Source organism: Peromyscus californicus, unplaced genomic scaffold (genome assembly GCF_007827085.1).
Source record: "Peromyscus californicus insignis strain IS unplaced genomic scaffold, ASM782708v3 Scaffold_7__1_contigs__length_154581171, whole genome shotgun sequence".
NCBI lineage: Eukaryota > Metazoa > Chordata > Mammalia > Rodentia > Cricetidae > Peromyscus > Peromyscus californicus.
This window is the reverse complement of record NW_026294595.1, coordinates 18,923,092-18,944,941: the sequence shown is the minus strand read 5'-3', so window position 1 is coordinate 18,944,941 and position 21,850 is coordinate 18,923,092. Positions and strand designations below refer to the sequence as shown.

Here is a 21,850-nt window from a genome sequence, read left to right as displayed (position 1 = left end):
CTAAATAAACACCCAGATTTTTTTTTAAAGGTAAATGAGTACACAGGATAGCCTCTACACAGCAAGAATCAAAACATTAGAACACAGCATGTTGTGACTTGCCAAAGACATCCTTTTCAAATGCCTAAATTATATACATAAATTAAGCTTTGTACTTATAAAAATTGTGATTAATATAGACTACTTTAGAAAAGTGTTAAACAGAAATCAAACGTCATAAAGAACAAAAATGATATAAAACTAGTTAATTTTCACTACAGAAGAAACTGTATAGAGAATAACAATTCAAGATAATTTAAAGTACATCATTGATTTTGCTCTAGTTGAAATTTCCTCTATTTTGTATTTTATTATAATAATCTGCAGGCTCTGAAGATCAAGCTCTCTACATAGCTAATGACACTGACATCCTGGGTTTTATATATCCATTCAACTACAGTGGCGGTCATCAGCAGATTTCTCATGTTGAACATAATTCAAGAATAACAGGCATGGATGTGTATTATCAAAGAAATGTGATTGTCTGGAGTACTCAGTTTAATCCAGGCGGGATTTTCTACAAAATGATCGATGGAAGAGAGAAGAGGCAAGCGAACAGTGGCTTGATTGTAAGTAAATGATGGAATATTTGAAGGCCACGCCTTCTTTCCCCATCAATGATTAAAAAAAAACATCGAAGTATCTGAAGAATTAAGATAGTCATTTATTCATCCCACATAGAAACAAATACTTCTGTTTATTTTCATAGCAGCATGTTTACTGTAAATTCTAGTAAGTTTTGTTTGAATCCATTTGCCTTTGTAGCTTAGGAATGAAAATGAATAGAAGCTGACAATTTTAACCATTTTATATTTTATATATAAAATGCATAAATATTGTAAACAGAAGCATTTTCATCTTAATGTGGGAATAGGAAAATACGCGTACTTTTTGCATTCGAAAGCAATTTTATCAAGAAAGTCATTTCAATGTTAAGAATAACAGAAATCCGCCGGGCGGTGGTGGCGCACGCCTTTAATCCCAGCACTCGGGAGGCAGAGGCAGGCGGATCTCTGTGAGTTCGAGGCCAGCCTGGTCTACGGCGCGAGATCCAGGAAAGGCGCAAAGCTACCCAGAGAAACCCTGTCTCGAAAAACCAAAAAAAAAAAAGAATAACAGAAATCCACTTATGGGGCAGGAAACCAACTGGAGTTTCACTATTCCTTCCTTGAGAAGTGCATTTTGGAAAGCATGTATTAACAGAACAACATTGCTGGCTGACACATGATGAGCATGTTGTCTATTATGATTATTTGTTATGAGAACAATAAAACAGAGAACTTGTTTAGATTGGTAGTCGTCAATGATCTCTATTTGTATTAGAGCTTACCAAGTTACTGTGTCTTTTGTAGTGTGAAGTAAACTGGGAGTAAAAGGGGAGATAGATATTTATTTTGAAGGAACTTGGCTTTTTTCCGTAAGACCTAGAAGTCAAGTGGTACCTCAGCAGGGTCTCATTCAATTTGTACACTTGAAATGAACAATGGCGCATGCTTGGATTCCTCACTATTGTTTACAGCAGAATCTATCACAAAGATATAAGCCACATGAATTCTCTATGATGCAGGATGGAGTGCTTATTAATTTTATGCTATAATAAATATTTGAGCTACATGAGTGTCATTTGATCTGTGTGGAACACATTTTAATTGTATTTTTAATTTTTTTTTTTGTATTTTCAGTTAAGTGAACGTATTTTGTGTGGGGGTTGGAGTGGGGGAATGTACCTATGAGTGAAGGTGCCTTTGGAAGCCAGAAAATCCATTGTGCTAGAGTTACAGTTGTTGTGAGCCATCTGACATGAGTGTTCTGAGGAGGAGAACTTGCTCCTCTGCAAAAACAGTTCATATTCTTTTTTTTTTTTTTTTTTTTTGGTTTTTCGAGACAGGGTTTCTCTGTGTAGCTTTGCGCCTTTTCCTGGAACTCACTTGGTAGCCCAGGCTGGCCTCAAACTCACAGAGATCCGCCTGGCTCTGCCTCCCGAGTGCTGGGATTAAAGGCGTGCGCCACCACCGCCCGGCCAGTTCATATTCTTAATTGCTGATATGTCTCTCTAGGCACAGTTTTAAAATTAACAAAATTAACTAATAAATTCTGGTTTAGATTAAATAAACTCTTAATAAAATTCCCAGTGTAACTGAGTTGTTTTTTCAGATCTTCCTGCCATAAGCAATGTTAGGTATGTTTCATGTCTGCTCTGAACAGGTCTAGGACAGAGAGGAGACATTTACAGGTCATTTAATCCTTCATCCTGCAGAACTATCTGTTCTCTCTATCAGGCCACAAGATAGCACATACTCATTGTGTGTGCAAATTTTAGCTCTAAAAATGAAATCTTCATTCATAAAAGTGAAGGTTGCTTGTTACCTCATTTACTTGCTGTTGGTGCCATGAGGATCATTGATCGGCCTGGCTTTGAATTCTGTTACTGTTCTGTATCAGTTCTTTAGTTTCTCTGTACTAATAATTTTATGCATCAATTAAAAACTAATGGATTACATATTATATAATTATTATAGATTGATCATATGCAATATATTAAATTTTAATATTAGCCAGCACATTGCGTGTACTATATAAGTGCTCACAATGACTATGTTGATGAAATTGATTGACAGGATGCTGTGTGCTGCATGTACTTAAGATTATTTGCAGCTCTCATATCTTATCTGATGCTTGCTAAAAAATACATGCTTAATTAATTTTGGTTGATTTTTCAATGCAAATTATTTAATTTTATTTTTAGGGTGATATATACTAGATGTTCTTTAGTAAGCACAATGTTTATAGATTAGAAGTCAAAATCATTTAATATTTGATACCTAAATTTTTATTTTTATACAGACAAATGTATATACACATGCAAATTTCATTTATACAGTGTACATTTTTACTTACATTCATGTCTTTTTAAAATTTTTCTTAACTTCATTGGGAAAATGCTTATAGTTGGTGGCAAGAGTTTTCACTAGACTTGTCTTAGACAGCATATGAAACAACTTACTTTCTAATGATTGTGATGACTTTGCTTCAAAATCTAGACTGTTTTCTCCAGTCTTTTCAGAATGATCTTAGTGGGTATCATTCACCAGGGAAGCTGTGGATTACTGTAAGGTAACACTGTGTAGATGTGCTGAACATTGAGTCAGCTAGTAGCTGAATCCATTCCAAGATCATACAGTGTAGCTTGCTGAGCCATGGGTTTTAGCAGTTGTCTCAACATGAAATTCTCAGAAATTTCAGGAACTATGCTATCTTTAAAATGTAAGGGCAACTGCATTGTGCTCTTCTCTGTTACTTTGTAATCCCAGTGTCTTAATGGATAAAGAGGGAAGAATCTACTCTATCTTGATTTAGTGTAAATTCCAGAGAAATTTACATCTCTGACTCTAAAGTACATGACTGAAAAATAATTACATTATTGAAGCAGACGAGTTCTAAAGGCCATTCCAGGTAATAAACACATGTTATTTCACAAAGATATTCAACAGAGTATGCATCTTTCATGTTTTTACCCAAGCCTGTTATTTCTCTGAAATCCACCTGTGTATAAAAAAAAAATCATTTAATCTACCAGGTAAACGCATGTCTGTCTTTCTAACAGTTGCCAGCTGGTCACCAATTAGTTCAGAGAGTATACAATCTATTTTATCTGCTATGTTTTGATACAAGTATTGAATAACACTAACTGAGGCTTCTGTACTCCTTAGAAAACAAACCTCAAATGTTTTTCCCAAGGATGATTATAGCACATAGATTTTGGTTTCTAATGCTATAGGCAAAGAGGAGAAAAAAAATCTCAAAGTCAAATGATAGATACATTGCCTTTTTCCCTGTCAATTTCTTTTATTTTCTTAAATGTTTTTATTAAAAATTTTACCTGTGACTCATTTTGATCATATTCTTTCCCTTCCAATCCTCCCATCTTCCCTACCTACCCAACTTCATGTTCTTCCCTCACTCACTCTCTAAAAACAAACAAAAAAAAACCAGGAAAAACAAAACAAGAAAAAAATAAAAAAACAAACAAATAAAATAAAAAAGGAAATGAATAGGACAAAATATTAAAATAAAACAAAAAGTACACAAAATCAGTGAAGTTATTTCTGTGTTGGCCAATGATTCCTACACATGGTTGACACTCCATTGGATAGAACTGATATTCTCTTTCCAAGTAAGTAGCAATTAGAAATAGCTTCTTGGTTAGGATTGGGACCTTGTGTTCACTTCCCCTTCTCAGTTCTAGGATTCTGTCTGGTTTGAATCTGTGTAGGTCTTGTGTATGCTGTCCCAGTCTCTATGATTTCATTCCTATATCAGTCCTGTTTTGTCTGGAAGACATTGTTTCCTCATGGATCACTGAGCCTTGATGGAAATGATTTGATAAAAAAAAAAAATCCCCTTTAGGGCTGAGTGCTCCAAGATTTCTGAATCTCTGTTCATTTTCTAGTTGTGGAACTCTTTGTTAATTACCAACTACTGCAATAAGAAGCTTCTCTGAAAAAGGTTGAGTGATGCTCTCTGTTCCATGAGCATAGCAATGACATTAGGAGTCATTTTGTTGGTATGTTCCTGTAGCAGAATAATAGTAGGGTTTCCCCTAGGCCTGTGGCATATGTAGTCTCATCTTCCTGTTCATTTTTGCCATGTCATGTATTTGTTCTATCGTATATCCTTAAAAGCAATCAAAAAGTACTTGGTTACTTCCAGAGAATTTATACCATGATTGCTATAGTTTATCTTACAGGCATACTTCTGTTGTAAGTAACACATTTGGTACCAGGTTGATACTGATGATTGCTTTTCTTTTCTGGTAACATGAAGAGTACCATGTAACCCCATGAAGCCGGCAGAGGTGAAGATTCTAGCTGGTTATCAGTTGATTTTCCATGTTCAATAACAAATATTTGGCAATAAGTTCTTACCATCCATCAGGTTTTGCATGGACTTGACACTAGCCTGTGATGTTTGAGGGTATCAGTTAAACCCCTGTGGTAAATAACTCAACAAGATTTAACCTATTCCTGGCACTGAAGGTTTCATTTTATAATATAAAATGTCTAGTTGGGGCATAGTGTCCCTCATTATATGGTGACTTTATGTAAATTTCTAATATATAAATTAGGAATCTTCTATAGTAGTAGGTTTCATTTATTGTTAGTTGTGCCTTCCCACATTCCCTCCTTTATTCTGCATATCCATTCCCCTCCCAGTTTAATCCTTGAATTCTAGTTTCCCATTTATCTGTTTGTAACAATATATTTTATTTCCCTTTTCTTTGGAGATCCCTGCTTGTCCCTGGGCCCTTAATTGCTAATTAAAGCTAGTTATTAACCTATGTAGTTAATCAGATTGAAATGCATATATATGCATTTAAGCCACACACACACACACACACACACACACACACACACACACACACACACATCTTAAAAGTTAACATCGACATATAAAACACGCAATATTTGTCTTTAAGGATCTGGATCTCACTTATCAGATTGCTTCTAGCTGCATCCATTTACTCCATAATTTCATTTTTTCCTGTAATTGAAAGTGACATTTGTAATAGGAATCTTAAGAGGTCTTATTAATAAAAACAAACCTGAAGCCAGGTATTGGGGTGAATGCTGGAAGATCAGAGAAGCAGAACAAGCCACAGCTACCTCACCTCGCCAGTTCCTCAGCTGATCCTGTTTTCTCAGACTGGAAGCCTCTGTGTCCTCATCCGAATGGGTCTCAGTTGAACTGCTGCTCAAAAGCCTGAAAACTTAACCAGCTAAAAGCTTCTTGTTTCTGGTCTTAATGCCTTATATACTTTCTGCTTTCTGCCATTACTCCCTGGGATTAAAGGCTCATTTTCTGGGATTAAAGGCGTGTGAGTCACCATGTTTGGCTGTATCCTTTAACACACAGAGATCCAGGTAGATCTCTGCCTCTGGAATGCTAGGATTAAAGGCGTGTGCTACCACTGCCTATCCTCTATGTTTAATATTGTGGCTGTTCTGTTCTCTGACCCCAGGTAAGTTTATTAGAGTGCACAATATTTTGGGGAACACAATACCATCACAGATGTTTTTCTTATACAACATATGTTGATTACAGTTTACCTTCTCTCTACTCCTCCCAGTTCTACCCTAACTTCCCTCCCATCCAGGTTCACTACATTTCTGTTTCTTACTTAAAAAAAAAAACAACAGAGTTCTAGAAGATAGCAGTAAACTATAACAAAATAATATCTAATAAGGTAAAACAAAAACCATCACATACAATTTGGAAAAGACAAACCAACAAAAGGAAACGATCCAAAGAAAAGGCACAAGAATCCTAGACCCACTCATTCACACCCTCAGGAGTCCCATAAAAACACTAAACTGAAAGCTATAATGTATACACAGAGGACCTTGGTGCAGACCCATACATGCCTTGGGTTTGCTGCATCAGTCTCTGATTTCATATGAGCTTTTCTTGGCTGATTCAGAGGGAATTGAACTCCTAGTGTCCTCCATCCCCTCTGACTCTTCCACTCTTTCTGTCTCCTTTTCCATGGGCTTTCCTGAGCTCTAAGGAGAGGAATTAGATAGAGATTAGATAGAGATATCCCATTTAAGCAATGTGTTTCAAGGTTCTATTCCTTGTTCTATCCCTCTCTGAGTAATGTTTGTGGGTCTTCTGTGTATTTTCTATCTCCTGGAGGAGGAAGCTTCTTTGATGATGTATGAATAAGGCACTGAATCTATGAATACAGCATAATAACATTAGGAGTCATTTTATCACTATCCTTTTTTTTAAGACCAATATTATTTGGTTTTACCCCAGGTCTCTGTATGATCTAGTTCCTTATTCTTAGTCACACAAGTATGGACAGATATGGGTTCCATCTCCTGGCGTGGGACGTAGGTTAAATTAGATGTTGGCTGGTTTCTCCTACAAGATACATGCTACCATTGTCCTAGCACATCCTTTAGTAACAACAGCATTGTAGATCAAAAGGGTTTGTGTAGGGGTTGATATTTAAATTTTTTTGGTAGCCTGCAGATTATCTTCTTAGACCGAAGACACTAGGAAGTAGTGGTGAAGGCAGGCACCAGATCAACCTTGCCATAATTAATGAATTATGTATGTGTTTTCTTCAGCAATGGGGCTGTGTTGTCAGTTTGTGAAGAGAAACCTATCGTGTTGGAAAAACCCTGGATTGTTTGGATTTCCATGGGATGCCTTTGGGCAAAAACTCAATTATAAACAGTCACTGTGCTAGAAGCTTCCTTTGTTGAAAAGAGATGGCAAGTTGAGATTTTGTCTCCCCCATTACTTGGAGACTTTATTAGGATCACCTTCTTATTTTTAGGAGGTTTCTACTGAACTAGATTTTCATAATACCTCTGAAATTCCCCTCAATTCTAGCCTATGTCCCCCCACCCGGAACTGATCCTCCAATTCCACCCCTCTCACCCCCATTCTACCCTTAAAAATCTGCTTTATTTTCTGCGCCCAGGAATATATGTGTCCCTGCTTAGTCCATTCCTGTATTCTTAAACATTCAGGGTCTAAGGGTTGTAGCTTGGTTAGTATTTTCTTAATGGCTAATGGTGAACATATAGCATATTTATCTTTGTGGGTCTGGGTTACCCCTCTCAAGATGATTTTTTTTCTCATTCCATCCATTTTCCTAAAACTTTCATGATGTCATTTTTATTTAACAGCTGAGTAATACTCAGTTCTGTAAATATATAAATTTTCTTCATCCATTCTTCGGTTGGGGGACACCTATCCAAGTTGTTTACAATTTCTGCCTATTCTGAATAGAGCAGCAGTGACCATGTTTGAGCAAGTGTCTTTGTGGTAGGATAAAGTGCCCTCTGGATAAATGATCAAAAGTTTTAAGCTTCATCTTGAGGTAGATTGATTCACATCTTTCTAGAGAACTTCTATACTGATTTCCAAAGTGGCTGTACAAGTTTGGACTCCCACGAGTAGTGGAAGAGTATTTCCTTTATTCTACATCCTTTCCAGCATGGGCTGTCACTTGTGCTATTGATCTTAGCTATTCTTACAGGTATAAGACGAAAACAGAAAATAGAACTGTCCTGTTGGCTAAGAATGTTGAACATTTCTTTAAATGATCCTCAGCCATTCAAGTTTCCACTATTGAGAGTTCTCTATCTAGACTTGTGTCCCATTTTTATCGGGTTCTTTTTTTTTTTTTTTGATATATAGTTTCTTGATTGCTTTATGTATTTTTGATATTTGCCCTATATCAGATGTGGAGTTGGAAAAAAATGTTTTCTCATTCTGTAGGCTGCTGTTTTGTCCAAAGGATGATGTCCTTTGACTTACAGAAGTTTTTTAGTTGCACGAGGTGTCATTTGCTAATTACTTTAGTACCCACACTTTGTTCTGTTCATTCAGAAATTCTTCTCCTATGCCAATAATTTCAATGGTATTTCCCATTTTTCTCTTCTATTAGGTTTGGTATATCTAGTTTAATGTTGAGGTCTTGATCCATTTGGAGTTATGTGTAGGGTCATAAGTATGGATTTATTTGGATTCTTATATATGCAGTGTCCAGTTTCACCAGTACCATTAGTTGAAGATCCAGTATTTTTTTTTCCAGTGTTTATTTTGACTTATTTAAGTCAGAAATCATGTGTGGAATAATGATATGCCTTCAACTCAGTTCCATTGATCAATGTGTCTGTCTTTATGTCAATGCCATGCTATATTTATTACTGCACCTCTGTAGTACAACTTGATAAGAGGAACAATGAGACCTCCAGCAGACCTTTTATTGTTCAAGATTGTTTTAGCTGTCCAGTTTTTTTGTTTGTGTGTGTGTGTGTGTGTGTGTGTGTGTGTGTGTGTGTGTGTACTTATGAAGCTGAGAATTATCCTTTCATGATCTATGAAGGATTATGTTGGAATTTTGTATGGATTGCACTGAATTTATAGATTGCTTTTGGTAGGATACCCATTTTAACAATCTTAATCCTGCCAATCTTTGAGCATGGGAGATCTTTCTATCTTCTGATATTTTCCTCAATTTATTTCATTAATGACTTGAAATTTTTATTTTCCACATCTTTTACTTGCTTGTTTAGAGATACCCCACAATATTTTATGTTATTTGAGGCCATTGTGAAATGTCTTGTTTCTCTGTTTCTTTCTCTTTCTCATTGGTTTATAAGAAGGCTAATGATTTTTGTGAGTCAATTTTATATACACCCACTTTGCTGACTGTTTTTTTTTTATCAGCTGTAGGACTCTCATGGTGAATTTCTGGGTAATTTATGTATGCTATCCTATGTTCTACCAATATACTTTAACTTCGGCTTTTCCAAATTTTATCCTCTTGATTTCCTTCAGTTGCCTCATTGAATAGGTGTGGAGAGAGTGAACAACTTTGTCTTGTTCTTGATTTTAGTGGAATTGCTTTGAATTTCTCTTCATTTAACTTGATATTCAAGTTAATACATAATGATATGTATTTTCTGTAAACTGCCTTTATTATGTTTAGGCTTGTCCCTTGTATTTCTAATCTTTCCAGAAATTATAAGAAAGAGTTGAAATTTATCAAAGGGCTTTTTGAAATCTAGCGAGATGATCTTGTGGTGTTTGTCTTTCACTTTATTTATACATTGGAATACATTTACTGATTTCCATATTTTGAACCATCCCCACATCATTTGATCATGGTGGATGATATTTTTGCTGTGTTCCTGAATTTGGCTTGCAATTATTTTATTCAGAATTTTTTTGTTGTTTTTTTTTTTTGTTGTTTTTTTTTTGTTTGTTTGTTTTTCGAGACAGGGTTTCTCTGTGTAGCTTTGTGCCTTTCCTGGAACCCACTTGGTAGCCCAGGCTGGCCTCGAACTCACAAAGATCCACCTGCCTCTGCCTCCCGAGTGCTGGGATTAAAGGCGTGCGCCACTAAAGCCCGGCTATTATTCAGAATTTTTACATCTATATTCATGAGAGAAATTACTCTATAATTCATTCTTTTGTAGATGAACAGTCTTATTAAGTAAGAAATACAGAGCCAAATTCATAGTTAAAAGCCCAAGAGGTCAGAGCAGTAGTTAAGAGCTAGAAAACCCTTTCTTACCCTTCACTGTCACTGCTGTCTTTCCTCTCAGCAAGAGACCTACTTCCTGTGTGTTTGTCCTTTTTATTGACTTTCTGTTCTGCCTTCTCATTGGTTGTAAACCCAACCACATGACCTCCTCGTCACTGCCTGCCTGTATAGGCCTCCAGGTCTTCTATGGTTGGTATTAAGATTAAAGGCGTGTGTCTCCATGCTGGTGGTATCCTTGAACACACAGAGTTCTGCCTGTCATGTGATCAGGATTAAGGGTGTGTGCTACCACTGCCAGACTTCTGCTATGGCTTGCTATCAGCTCTGACCCCCAGGCAACTTTATTTATTGACATACAAATAAAATCACATTTCAGTGCAAATAAAATATCACCATATTCTTTGTTTGCTCTTTTTGTGATTTAGGCATCAAGGTTACTATGACTTCATAGACTGAATTGTGCAATCTTCCTTTTCTATTTTGTGAAATAATTTGAGGAGTATTGGCATTAATTCTTCTTTGAAAGTTTGATGGAATTCTGTACTAAAAACATCTGACTTTCGGTTTTTATTGGTTGGGAACTGTTAATGACTGATTATATTTCATTAGTGGTTATAGGTCTGATTAAATTGCTTGTCTTATCTTGATTTAATTTTAGGAAGTGATATCTATGGAGAAATTACCCATTTTTTATATTTTTGTTGTTATGTTGCTTGTATGAGATCTCATGTTTATTTGTTTGTTTGTTTTCTTTTACTTTTGTCTTTTTTATTTGTTTGTTTTTATATAGGCACATAGTGCTGTGTGCTTATCTCTTAGAACTGCTCTGATTATTCCTCAAAAGTTTGGGTATGATATGTACTGATTTTCACCATACTATAGAAAGCCTATAATTTCTGTCTTGACCCATTTTTCATTCAGTAGAGAGTTGTTCAGTTCACATCAGTTTATAGGTTTCCTAATATTTCTGTTGTTGTTGATATCTAGTTTTAATCTATGGTGGTCTGAAAGGAAGGAAGGTGTTATTTGCATTCTCTATTATCTATTGAAAGTTGATTTGTATCTGAATATGTGACCAATTTTGGAGAACGTCCCATGAGGTGATGAGAAAAAATATTCTTTTATGTTTGGGTAAAATATTCTGCAAATATCTGCTAGGTCCATTTGTTTTATGATGTCTGCTAACTCCAATATTTCTCTGTTTAGTTTTTGTCTAATTGAAATGTCTATTGGCAAGAGTGGGATATTCCCATTATCAGTGTGTGGTAGCAAATATGTTAAGTTGCTGTAGTTCTTCTTTTTCAAACTTGGGTTAGATATTAAATTAACTATACCAGCTTGTTTCTTTTTTTATGTGCCATTGGGCTCATTTTAAAAATGATTTATTATAGATTTATTTAAGGGATTTATTCATTTCCACTTTAAAGATCACTATTATATTCATAAAGGCTGTTTTAAGGTCCTTTTCTTGTGCTTCATCTATGTTGGAATATTCAGAGCCTGTCATGGTAGGCTTGCTAGACTGTATTGGACATATTGTCCTGGCTGTTATTGATTGTGTTTTTATGCTGGCATCTAGGCATTTAGGGTTGGGAAGATTAGAGTTCTAGGTACTGCTATCTGTTTTTATTGTTGTTGTTTTGATTTTGTTTGTTCTTTTCTTTCTGTGTTAATTAGGTGGTTTGTTTTTTTTTGTTTTGTTTTGTTTTGTTTGTTTGTTTCCCCTCAATATTTTAGGAAAGTATGGTGAATGGGTACTTCCTAGTAGGAAATTTTCTGTGGACCTTATAGGTGTGGCCCCTAGGGTTCCAGGTTAAAAGTTTTTCTGGGTAATGCAAGCTAACATAGGAATATGGATAGGCAAGGCTACTGAGGAAGTTCACAGAAGGAAGGAATGGAGAATGTTACATCAGGATGTGATTATTTATTCTCTTTGAAATGGGGGTTAGAGAGTGAAGTAAGATAACCCAAGATTTGCTATGGAGCTGGGGATGAGGTTAGGGAATTGGATTTGGAGGAAAGGAAGGAGAGCTGAGGATCTACAGTGAACCCACCTGCGTTCTTGTCAGGAGTAACTTGCCAGCTTAAAGGGAGTGCCTGCTGGAGTTGGGGGCTGGGATAAATAATGTGTGGAGGGGAAGACCTGCGTGATCTAGAGTATATGTGGGAAGGGGAAGAAGGAAGGCTGCAGCAGGTCTTCTGTTGCTGAGTTAGGGATGAGACTGGAGATTGGATTCAGGAGGAGAGTGAGGAATGGTGAAGGTCTTCAGTTAGCTTGACTGTTTCCCTGGCCTGATCAGCTAATATGTTCCCAGGAAATTCCTGGTGGTGTTCTAGGCTAGGAGAATGGATCGAGATGGTGATAAGGAATGATGGAAGGGAAGATCTTTATGATCTATTGGGGATGAGATCAGAGAGTAGATGGAGACTGAAGCAACTGTTTCTTACAGAGCTGGATTGAGGCTAGAAAAATGGGTCTGGGGGACCAAAAGAGGTGAAGATCTGATGTCAATCCACTTTATTCCATGGCAGGAGTGTCCTGTGGACTAGCAAGTAGTGCCTGGCATAGCTGGGTACTGGGATAAAGCAACATATGAAGGAGTGGGGTTAGGAGGGGCAGATCTGTGGGATCCACTAGAGATAGGATAGAGGAGGTTATTGTAGGTGTTCTGCTGAAGAACTGGGGATGAGACTGTAGGTTGGATTTGGGGTAACAGAGGGATAGTTGAAGATCTGCAGTCAGCTTACCTGGTTTCCTACCAGAAGTCGCCTGTGGGTTATCAAGGAGTGCCTGTTCACGATGGGGCCTGGTATCAGATATATTATTTATAATAATTCCATTGTAACTGAACTGAGGGAAGTAGCTAGCCATGTGATAATAGATTGTCATGGCTGCATTCTCACATATATCAAAGGTTAAATGTTACCTGAAGCCCATGCCAGAGGACTAGAAGTTCTAATGAGGTGTTTGTTTTTCTTTTTAACTGGCAAGGGGCTTTACCTCAGAAATCTATGAATGTGGTTGGAATACTAGCTATGATTACAGATTTGAATTTAAAATGCAGACTTGGCTATTTACAGTTGCAAATGCTTGTGATTTTCTATACCCGTGGCCTGTATAAATGGTATGGATTTTTTTCCTCATTTTGATGTGCATGTTTTAAACATGTGTGAAATCTGAACTGTTCTTTGTTTGTTGGTTGGTTGGTTGGCCAAAGATTTATTATCTTCACGATGCATTCTGATTGTTTTTCTGGAAGTCCTTTATTTTTACATGACATGATTTCATGTATTTACACTTGTACGTGCCAAGCTTCTGTAAAATGCAAGCTTCCTTCACATTCACTTATGTTTCATTGTTTTGTTGTTTTTGTTTTTGTTTTGTTTTGTTTTCTTCCTGATCATTTGTGCCACACATAGGATTTGGTTTTCAGGTGCTTTTTGTTGTATTTTCCTGGAAAACACACCACATTAAATTTACCTTCCATCCCACCCTGCAGAGACTTTCTGTTCTCTACCTTAACCATGTATTTATTCGGCATATTTTTTTCCATTTAAATTTCTGAACTCTCTAAAAGTATATGTGCATACAGTTTGCTATAGGACATTGACTTATACCTTAATAAGTAACCTGCCATTTCTCCAAAGATTCTTTCTTTCATTTTTGTTTTTGTTTCTGTTTTTCAAGACAGAGTTTCTCTGTGTAGTTTTGGTACCTGTCCTGGATCTAGATCTGTAGACCAGGCTGGCCTTGAACTCACAGAGATCCACCTGGCTCTGCCTCCTGAGTGCTGGGATTAAAGGCGTGCGCCACCACCGCCCAGTTTCTCCAATGATTGTAAACAGTACTTTTCTCCTACAGCATTATACTAAAATCTTAAAACATACATATATACAGACTGTCCATTCTGTACACATGAGTGTTCACTGGTTTATCATAACATTAACATATTTAGACATATGTATACTTTATGCCCTATAATAATTTTTTCAAACATACTATTTTTGTTTAATTTTCAAAATTGATTTATTTTTGTGATTTTCATACATATTTAATGTACTTGCCTCATTTGTCGCCTCCTCCTATTCGTTCTAATTCCTCCTGTGTCCCACTCTACTCTTTCTCACATGCATGGCCTCTTGGTCTTTAGTTATCCCACCTGCTGAGTTCATTTAGTGTTGCTCATATGCATATGCATTTTTTTCTGAGCAATTATGATTCATAACTTATCAGAGTACTTGTGCTGGCTTGATTTTGTGTCGTTAAGCTAGAGTCACAATGTAAGAAAGAATCTTGATTGAGAAAATGCCCCCAGCAAAATGGACTGTGGGCAAGTCTGTGGTACAATTTCTTCCTTGATGATTGATGTGGGAGGGTCCAGTGTTGTAGTCTTTGGATTCCTTTCTTTTTCTCTCTCTCTCTCTTTTTTTTCTTTATTCTTTGGGGGCCCACAAACCAGCTCTGAAATGAGTACATGGAGACTTATTCTTTCTTATGAATGCCCAGCCTTAGCTTGGCTTTTTCTAGTCAGCTTTTCTTAACTTAAATTATCCTGCCTACCTTTTGCCTCTGGGCTTTTACCTTTCTCTATTCTGTATATCTCTCTTTACATCTTATTCCATAGCTGACTGCATAGCTGGATGGCTGGCCCCTGGCATGCTCTCTCCTTTTTCCTCACTCCTCCTTCTCCTCATTTTTCTTCTCCTATTTATTCTCTCTGCATGCCAGTCCCATCTATCTTCTCTCTCCTGCCTAACTATTGGCTGTCTATCTCTTTGTTACACCAAACAGGTGTTTTAGGCAGGCAATATAACACAACTTCACAGAGTTAAATAAATGCAACATAGAAGACTGAGACACATTTTGCCTCATTAAACAAATATTCCATAGCATAATAGAATGTAACACATCTTTAACTAATATTCCACAACAGTCCAGCTCATTGTCACTCCTGGGTGCTATAAGGAAGCAGGCTAGGAAGGCCATGAGGAACAAGACAATGAGAAGCATTCCTTCATGGTGTCTCTATCAATTTCTGCCTCTACATTCCTGACTTCGCTTCCTGTCCTGATTTCCTTCAATGAAGAATTGTGATGGACAATGACTATAGGTCTTTGTGCTTACAAATAAACACTATGGAAACCAGAAATGTTGAACACACTTTCTCTCTTCAGAGGGAGAGATGTCTGATGTAATTTCTACTTGGATTGCTGGGTGTGGAAGTTTCTAATAGGCTCTGAGTTAGGGACCATAGATGAGAGGACAGATGATGTTTGAATTTCCAGATCTGATTTACCTCCTTAAGTAAAGTATGTTCTAGCTCCAGCCATTTACTTACAAATTTCATGTTTTTTTTTCTTTATGACTACATAGCATTCTACAATGTATATGTACCACAATTTTATTATCTATATGTAAGTTGAAGGTCATTTTAATTCTTCAACATGACTGTGGCTGAGTAAGTATCCACAGAGTAGAATATGCAGTCATTTCAGCACATGCCGAACAATGATATGGTTGAGGCATATAATAGACTTATTTTTAGCTTCTTGAGAATTTTTCACACTGAATGAGGGTTTCATTTTTCACTTACTCTTTCCAGCATTGGTTGTTGGTTCTTTTGTTAATATTTGTCATTTGGAATGTGATAAGACGAAATCACAAAGTTGTTTTGATATGCATTTCCCTCATTGCTAAGGATGTTGAGAACCTTTTGAGATATTTCATAGCCATTTTTATTACTTTTGCAAACTCTGTACAAATCAATAGTCAATTTTAATTGAGTCATTTGTTTTCTTGAATATTTGTTTTTAGTCTTTTATATAATATAGATATTAATCCTTTTTTAGATGTGCATCTGCCAAAGATTTTCTCCCACTCTGTCAATTGCCTCTTCACTCAGTTGACTGATCAGAAACTTTTTATTTGTATGAGGTCTCATCTGTCAATTACTGTTCTTAATTTATTAATAGATGGAATCCTAACACAGTATTCTTTCCTACATTTGCAACTTGAAGAGTACTGCCTAAGTTTTCTTCTAGCATTGTTATTGTTTGAGACTTCACACGGAGGTCTTTGATGCATTTGAGATTGTTTTCTGTAAAAGATGATAGATAAAGGTCAATTCCATTCTTCTACACATCAATATCCAGTTTTGCTAGCACCATTTATTGAAAATGTTGTACTTTCTCTAGTGTGTATTTTTGATAATTTTGTCAAATATCACTTGGCTTTACTTAAGTACACTCTAGTTTTTATTTTATTTATTTCATTTTATTGTTTTTGTGCCTGTACTATATTCTTTTAAATTTACTATCCTGTCATAAATCTTGGAATTTGCAATGGTAATCACTACAGAGTTGTTTATTTTCCCCTCAGGATTATTTTAGATATTCTGGTTCATCTGTGATTTATTATGAATTTTAAGGTGTTTTCTATTTTTTCTTATTAAAAATTTCACCTCATTTGTTTGGTCTATCCCTATATCTCTTGTATTAACCCAAATTGAGTATGGTGGATGATATTTTAATATATGCCTATATTTGACTCACAAATATTTTGCTGTGGATTTTAGAATTGATGTTCAATGGGAATATTGTACTATCTATCTATCTATCTATCTATCTATCTATCTACCTATCAATCTATCATCTATCTCTCTGTTTATGTGGTGTATTTTTTGTCTGCTTTTTAATTTAGAGTATTATTGGCTTCATAGGAGTTTAAGTATGTTTCTTCTTTCTCTGTGAGTGGAATAATTTTAAAAGTATTGTTTATGGATCTTTGAAAGTTTTTGTATTAATGTTTATGTCTTTTAGTTGTTATGAATATATTTAGGGTGTTAAACTCTTCTTGGTTTGACTTTGGTCATTTTGATGAATCTAGAAATTTATCCATTTCTTTTAGATATTCTAAGTTAACAGAGTACAGGATTGTAAAGTATTCCCTTAAGATATTCTGAATTTCTTTCATATCTACTGTGGTGTTTTCTGCTCAGTGTTGAATCTGTTGATTTGGGTTCCTTTTTTCTTTCTGTTCAATTGATAAGGCTTTGTTGATCTAGTTTATTTTCTCATAAAAGAGAGAATCTACTCTCACACTGGCTGATTCTTAGCAGTTTTCTTTGTAAGTCTTTCATTAACTTCCACTCTGATGTTTATTATTTCTTAATGGATTTGTTTTGGTTTTGTTTATCCACATTCTTGAGTCTCATCATTTATTTATTTGTGCCTTTTCTGAATTTTTAAAATTATGTTTTGTAGCCAGAAGTTTTCCTGTGTCATGCCAGGTCCCACAGCCACTTGGTCCCAAGTGAACATATAGAGGCTTATATTAATTACCAACTGTTTGGTCTATGGATCAGACTTCTTACTAGTTAGCTCTTAAAACTTAACTCACTCCAATTAATCTATGTTTTGCCATGAAGCTTTGTGGCAGCACATCTTGCTTCTCCTAGCAGCATCTTGGAGCATCTCCACCAACCCTGCCTTTCTTCTCTCTCTGTCTCTCTTGGATTTACCACTTGCCTCCATCTTGCCCTTCCATAAACCAACACAGCTTTGTTTATTAACCAATGGTAGCAACACATATTCACAGCGTACAGAAAGATATCCTACAGCAATGCTTTGAGATTATATTACATCATTTTCCCCTTTCCTTTCCTCCCTTCAAATCATCTTATATACCTCTTCTTGCTCTTTTTCAATCCATGACCTGTTTATTCATTAATTTTTGTTTTACATATATATAATATATTATATATTATATATATGCATTAATTTTGTTAATATAACAAGTCATATACATGTATTTACATAAATATAACCTGATCTGTCTGTTAATAGATTTCCCTCTTGGTACTTTGTTTAATATGTTTCAGAGGGTTTATTGCTATGCTTTTGTTGTCATTAAGTTACATGAGTTTTTATTTTTTTTTCCTGGATTTTTTCTTTGATCCACTTGCCAGTCAGTAATATATTGTTTAATATGAAGTAGTTTGTGTAAATACTAGAGATTTGTTTGCTGTGGATTTCAAACTTTATAGCATTGTGAATAGAATACATGGAGTTATTTAATTTTTTTTTTGCTTTTAATGATTTGTTTTGTGTTCCAGCATGCAGTTTGTTTTTATAGACTCTCCCATGAAATGCTTAGTCTAATGGCTATTATTTGGTGTTTGGGTGGAATGATGTAGATATCTGTTAGGTCCATTTCATACATGATGTTCTTCAGTTTTAATGCCCTTACATTTCTTTGCTTGCTTGTTTGTCTGTTTATTGTCCAGATAATCTCAGTATTGAAGAAAATGGATTATTGAAATCACCTACTATTTATGATTTTGGTATGTGTTTGTATGTTCAATAGTAGTGTTTTTATGAAATTGGGTGTACCAGAGTTTAGTGCATATATAATCAGAGTTGGTGTCTTATTGGTTTATTGTCCCCGTGGTTAGAATGAAGTGCTTCGTATTTCCTCTGATTAGTTTTTTGTTTGAAGTCTGTTTTGTCAGATATTGTAATATCAACACCCGCTTGATTCCTGTCTCATTTTTTCTTTTTATTAAGAGATTTTCTATTCGTTTTACATATCAACCGTGGATGCCCCTGTCCTCCCTCCTCCCACCCCCCAGCCATTTCCCCAAACCCATCCCCCATTCCCACCTCCTCCAAGGCAAGATCTTGCCTGGGGAGTCAGCAGAGCCTGGTACATTCAGTTGAGGCAGGTCCAAGCCCCTCCTCCCTGCACCAAGGCTGAGCAAAGTGTCTCAGCATAGGCCCCATGTTCCAAAAAGCTGGCTCATGCACTAAGGACAGGTCCTGGTCTCACTGCCTGGGGAACACCTAAACAGTTCAAGCTAAACAATGGCCTCACTTATCCAGAGGGCCTAGTCCAGTTCCATGGGGGTTCCTCAGCTATTGGTTCAAAGTTTATGTGTTTCTACTAGTTTGGCTAGTTGTCTCTGTACTTTTTCCAATCATGGTCTCTATATCTCTTGCTCATATGAACCCTCCTCTCTCTGATCGATTGGACTCCTCAAGCTCCACCTGGGGCTTCGCCATGGATCTCTGCAACTGCTTCCATCAGTCACTGGATGAGGGTTCTATCATAACAGTTAGGGTGTTCGGCCATCAATCATCAGAGTAGGTCAGCTCAGTCACTCTCTCCACCATTGCCAGTAGTCTATAGTGGAGTCATCTTTGTGGATTCCTGGGGACCTCTCTAGCGCTCTGCTTCTTCCCATTCCCATGGTGTCATCATTTATCATGGTATCTCTTTCCTTGTTCTCCCACTCTGTTCCTTATCCAGCTAGGGCCATCTGCTCCCCTAAGCTCTCTTTCCCCAGACCTTTGCCCTCCATTAACCCCACTCACCCCTAGTTTGCTCATGTAGATCTCATCCATTTCTCTGTTGCTGGGTGATCCCTGTATCTTTCCTAGGGTCCTCTTTACTAGTTAGCCTCCCTGAAGCTGTGAGTTGCAGTCTGGTTATCCTTTGCTTTACATGTAGTATCCACTTATGAGTGAATATCATTTTTTAAATACTTAAAAAAAATCTTTTCCTGTATGTTGGCACATACATTTAAAGCTGAGTTTCCTGTAGGGACAGAAACATAGATTTTGATTCTTAACTGCTGTGGTTATCATTCTGTATAAATAAAACACTGATTGTCCAGTGACCAGGCAGGAAGTAGGCGGGACAAGGAGAGAGGAGAATTTGGGAAGTGGAAGGCTGAGAGAGGGAGACACTGCCAGGCCCACCATGGCAAGTACCATGTGAAGATGCCAGTAAGCCATGAGCCACATGTCAAGGTATAGATTTATACAAATGGGTTAATTTAAGATACAAGAACAGTTAGCAAGAAGCCTGCCATGGCCATACAGTTTGTAAATAATATAAGCATCTGTGTGTTTATTTTATAAGTGGGCTGTCGGACTGCCAGGGCTTGGTGGGACCCAGATAGAAAACTCCAGCTACACTTAACGTATTCAACTAACCTGTGTTTTAAGAATAGAGACTTGAGACCATCAACATTTAGCATTATTTTTGAAAAGTGTATGTTGATTTAAAACTTATGTATTTTTCTATTTGTGTTTCTCTTCCTGGTTTATGATTTGGTAGTAATAACATTTTTTTCTTCTTTCTATAGTCTCTTGCCTTATTCCCCTTTTTTAGACCAAAGTATTCCTTCTAGTATCTCTTTAAGGATAGTTTGATGGACATGAATCATTTTAGCCTGTTTATATCATAGGAAGTGTCTGTGTTCTCAAATATGGCAGGTAGTTTGAAGGGTGTGGAACTTTAGCTTGACATCCATGATATATATGAGGTTGTTATTCCAGGATCCTTTGGCTTTCAAAGATTCCACTAAGGAATCAGCTGTTATCCTGATGGGTTTTCCTTTATATGTAACTTGTGTTTTTGTTATTGTTGGCTTTTCTCTTGCAGTTTCCAATACTCTTTCTTTTTTCCATATAATTAATATTTTAACTGTTATGTTCTATGAGAAATTTCTTTTCTGGTCTTGTCTAATTGGTTTTCTGTGTGTTTCTTATATCTATATAGTTATACATTTCCTTAATTTGGGGAAGTTCTCTTCTATTATATAGCTGAATATCTAGTTTATCTTATTGACCTGGGACACTTTCCCTTCATTTATGACTGTAATTAGAAGACATTATATTTTAATGGGTCAACAAGTTGCTTCATGTTCCTTTTGTGTGTATGCATGTGTGTTTATTTATTTTTTTTGTATTCTTAGTTTGTGTGGTCTAATTACTTTATCTTCAAGTCCTGATATTCTATTTTTACTCAATTCATTTTACTTATAAGGCCCTTTGGTAAGTTTTCTAATTGGATTATTGAATTTTAAATTCATCTCCATTTCAGCTTGAGTTTTCCTCAATATTTTTATTTCTTTAAAATATTCAGCTTTGAAATACTGGATATCCTTCATTATTTCATTCATATATTCAAATCTTTGTGATTTCTTGGGTACCACAAAGGCTTTTGTTACTGTTCTCATTTAATTCATTTAGTACTTTATGTGCTCTTTAATGCCCCTCTCCCCAAATTATTTGATGATGTTTACAGTTGTGCCTCTAAGGTCTGTGTCCTGGTATTCATTTAAGGTAATTCTCATTTGAGAACATTTCTATACAACTAGTGGATTTGGATCAAGAGAGATATACTGTCATCACTTTTTAAATTGTTTTGATGATTTTGTGGTGAGGCCTGGAGAGAAACTCTCCAGCTACACCTGCGTTTGTGGGTCTATGCAAAATGTGAGTTATCTCATATATGCTTCACATCTGAATGCCTCAGACTGGACCTGGACACAGGATGAGTGCTACAGGAAAGGCCTAGAGTTTGAATGTGTTAGGTGAGTTTATATACCAGGCCACTAAACTTTCTTAAAATATACAGCTAACTATAACATTTTTAAAAAGGAAACATGATTTCTAGAGTTCAAGTGCTTGAACTACTCTTTTATAGGTCTTTTCTCTTCCTATTTTAAAACAAATGTGTTCAGTAAATTATCTTTAGTACTGAAGCTAAAATTGTGAGAGATAGCACACAATGTGCAGTATATAAGATTTAGTATTAAAGTAAAAACTTCCAATTTTGTCACAATTAAGCTTTCAGTTTCTCCATAAGGCTTAATGATTTCATTCATTTGACTAATGTTTTGATAGGAAGATGCCTCAGGGTATCTAACCTATCTGTTTATTTAGAAATCTTAG

The 21,850-nt window shown here is 36.1% G+C and overlaps 1 protein-coding gene across 5 annotated transcripts in view; it reads left to right on the top strand.

The window, feature by feature from the left end:
- Lrp1b (LDL receptor related protein 1B) overlaps positions 1 to 21,850 on the top strand; it is a 1,950,932-nt gene that overhangs the window by 1,821,664 nt on the left and 107,418 nt on the right. For 4 of the 5 annotated variants that reach the window (XM_052726598.1, XM_052726596.1, XM_052726595.1 and 1 more), the window contains one exon: positions 367 to 608. In XM_052726598.1, the coding sequence (XP_052582558.1) occupies positions 367 to 608 (242 nt within the window). Of the gene's footprint in view, positions 1 to 366; positions 609 to 21,850 lie in introns of those variants that run through there. The other variant, XM_052726599.1, reaches the window with a different exon arrangement.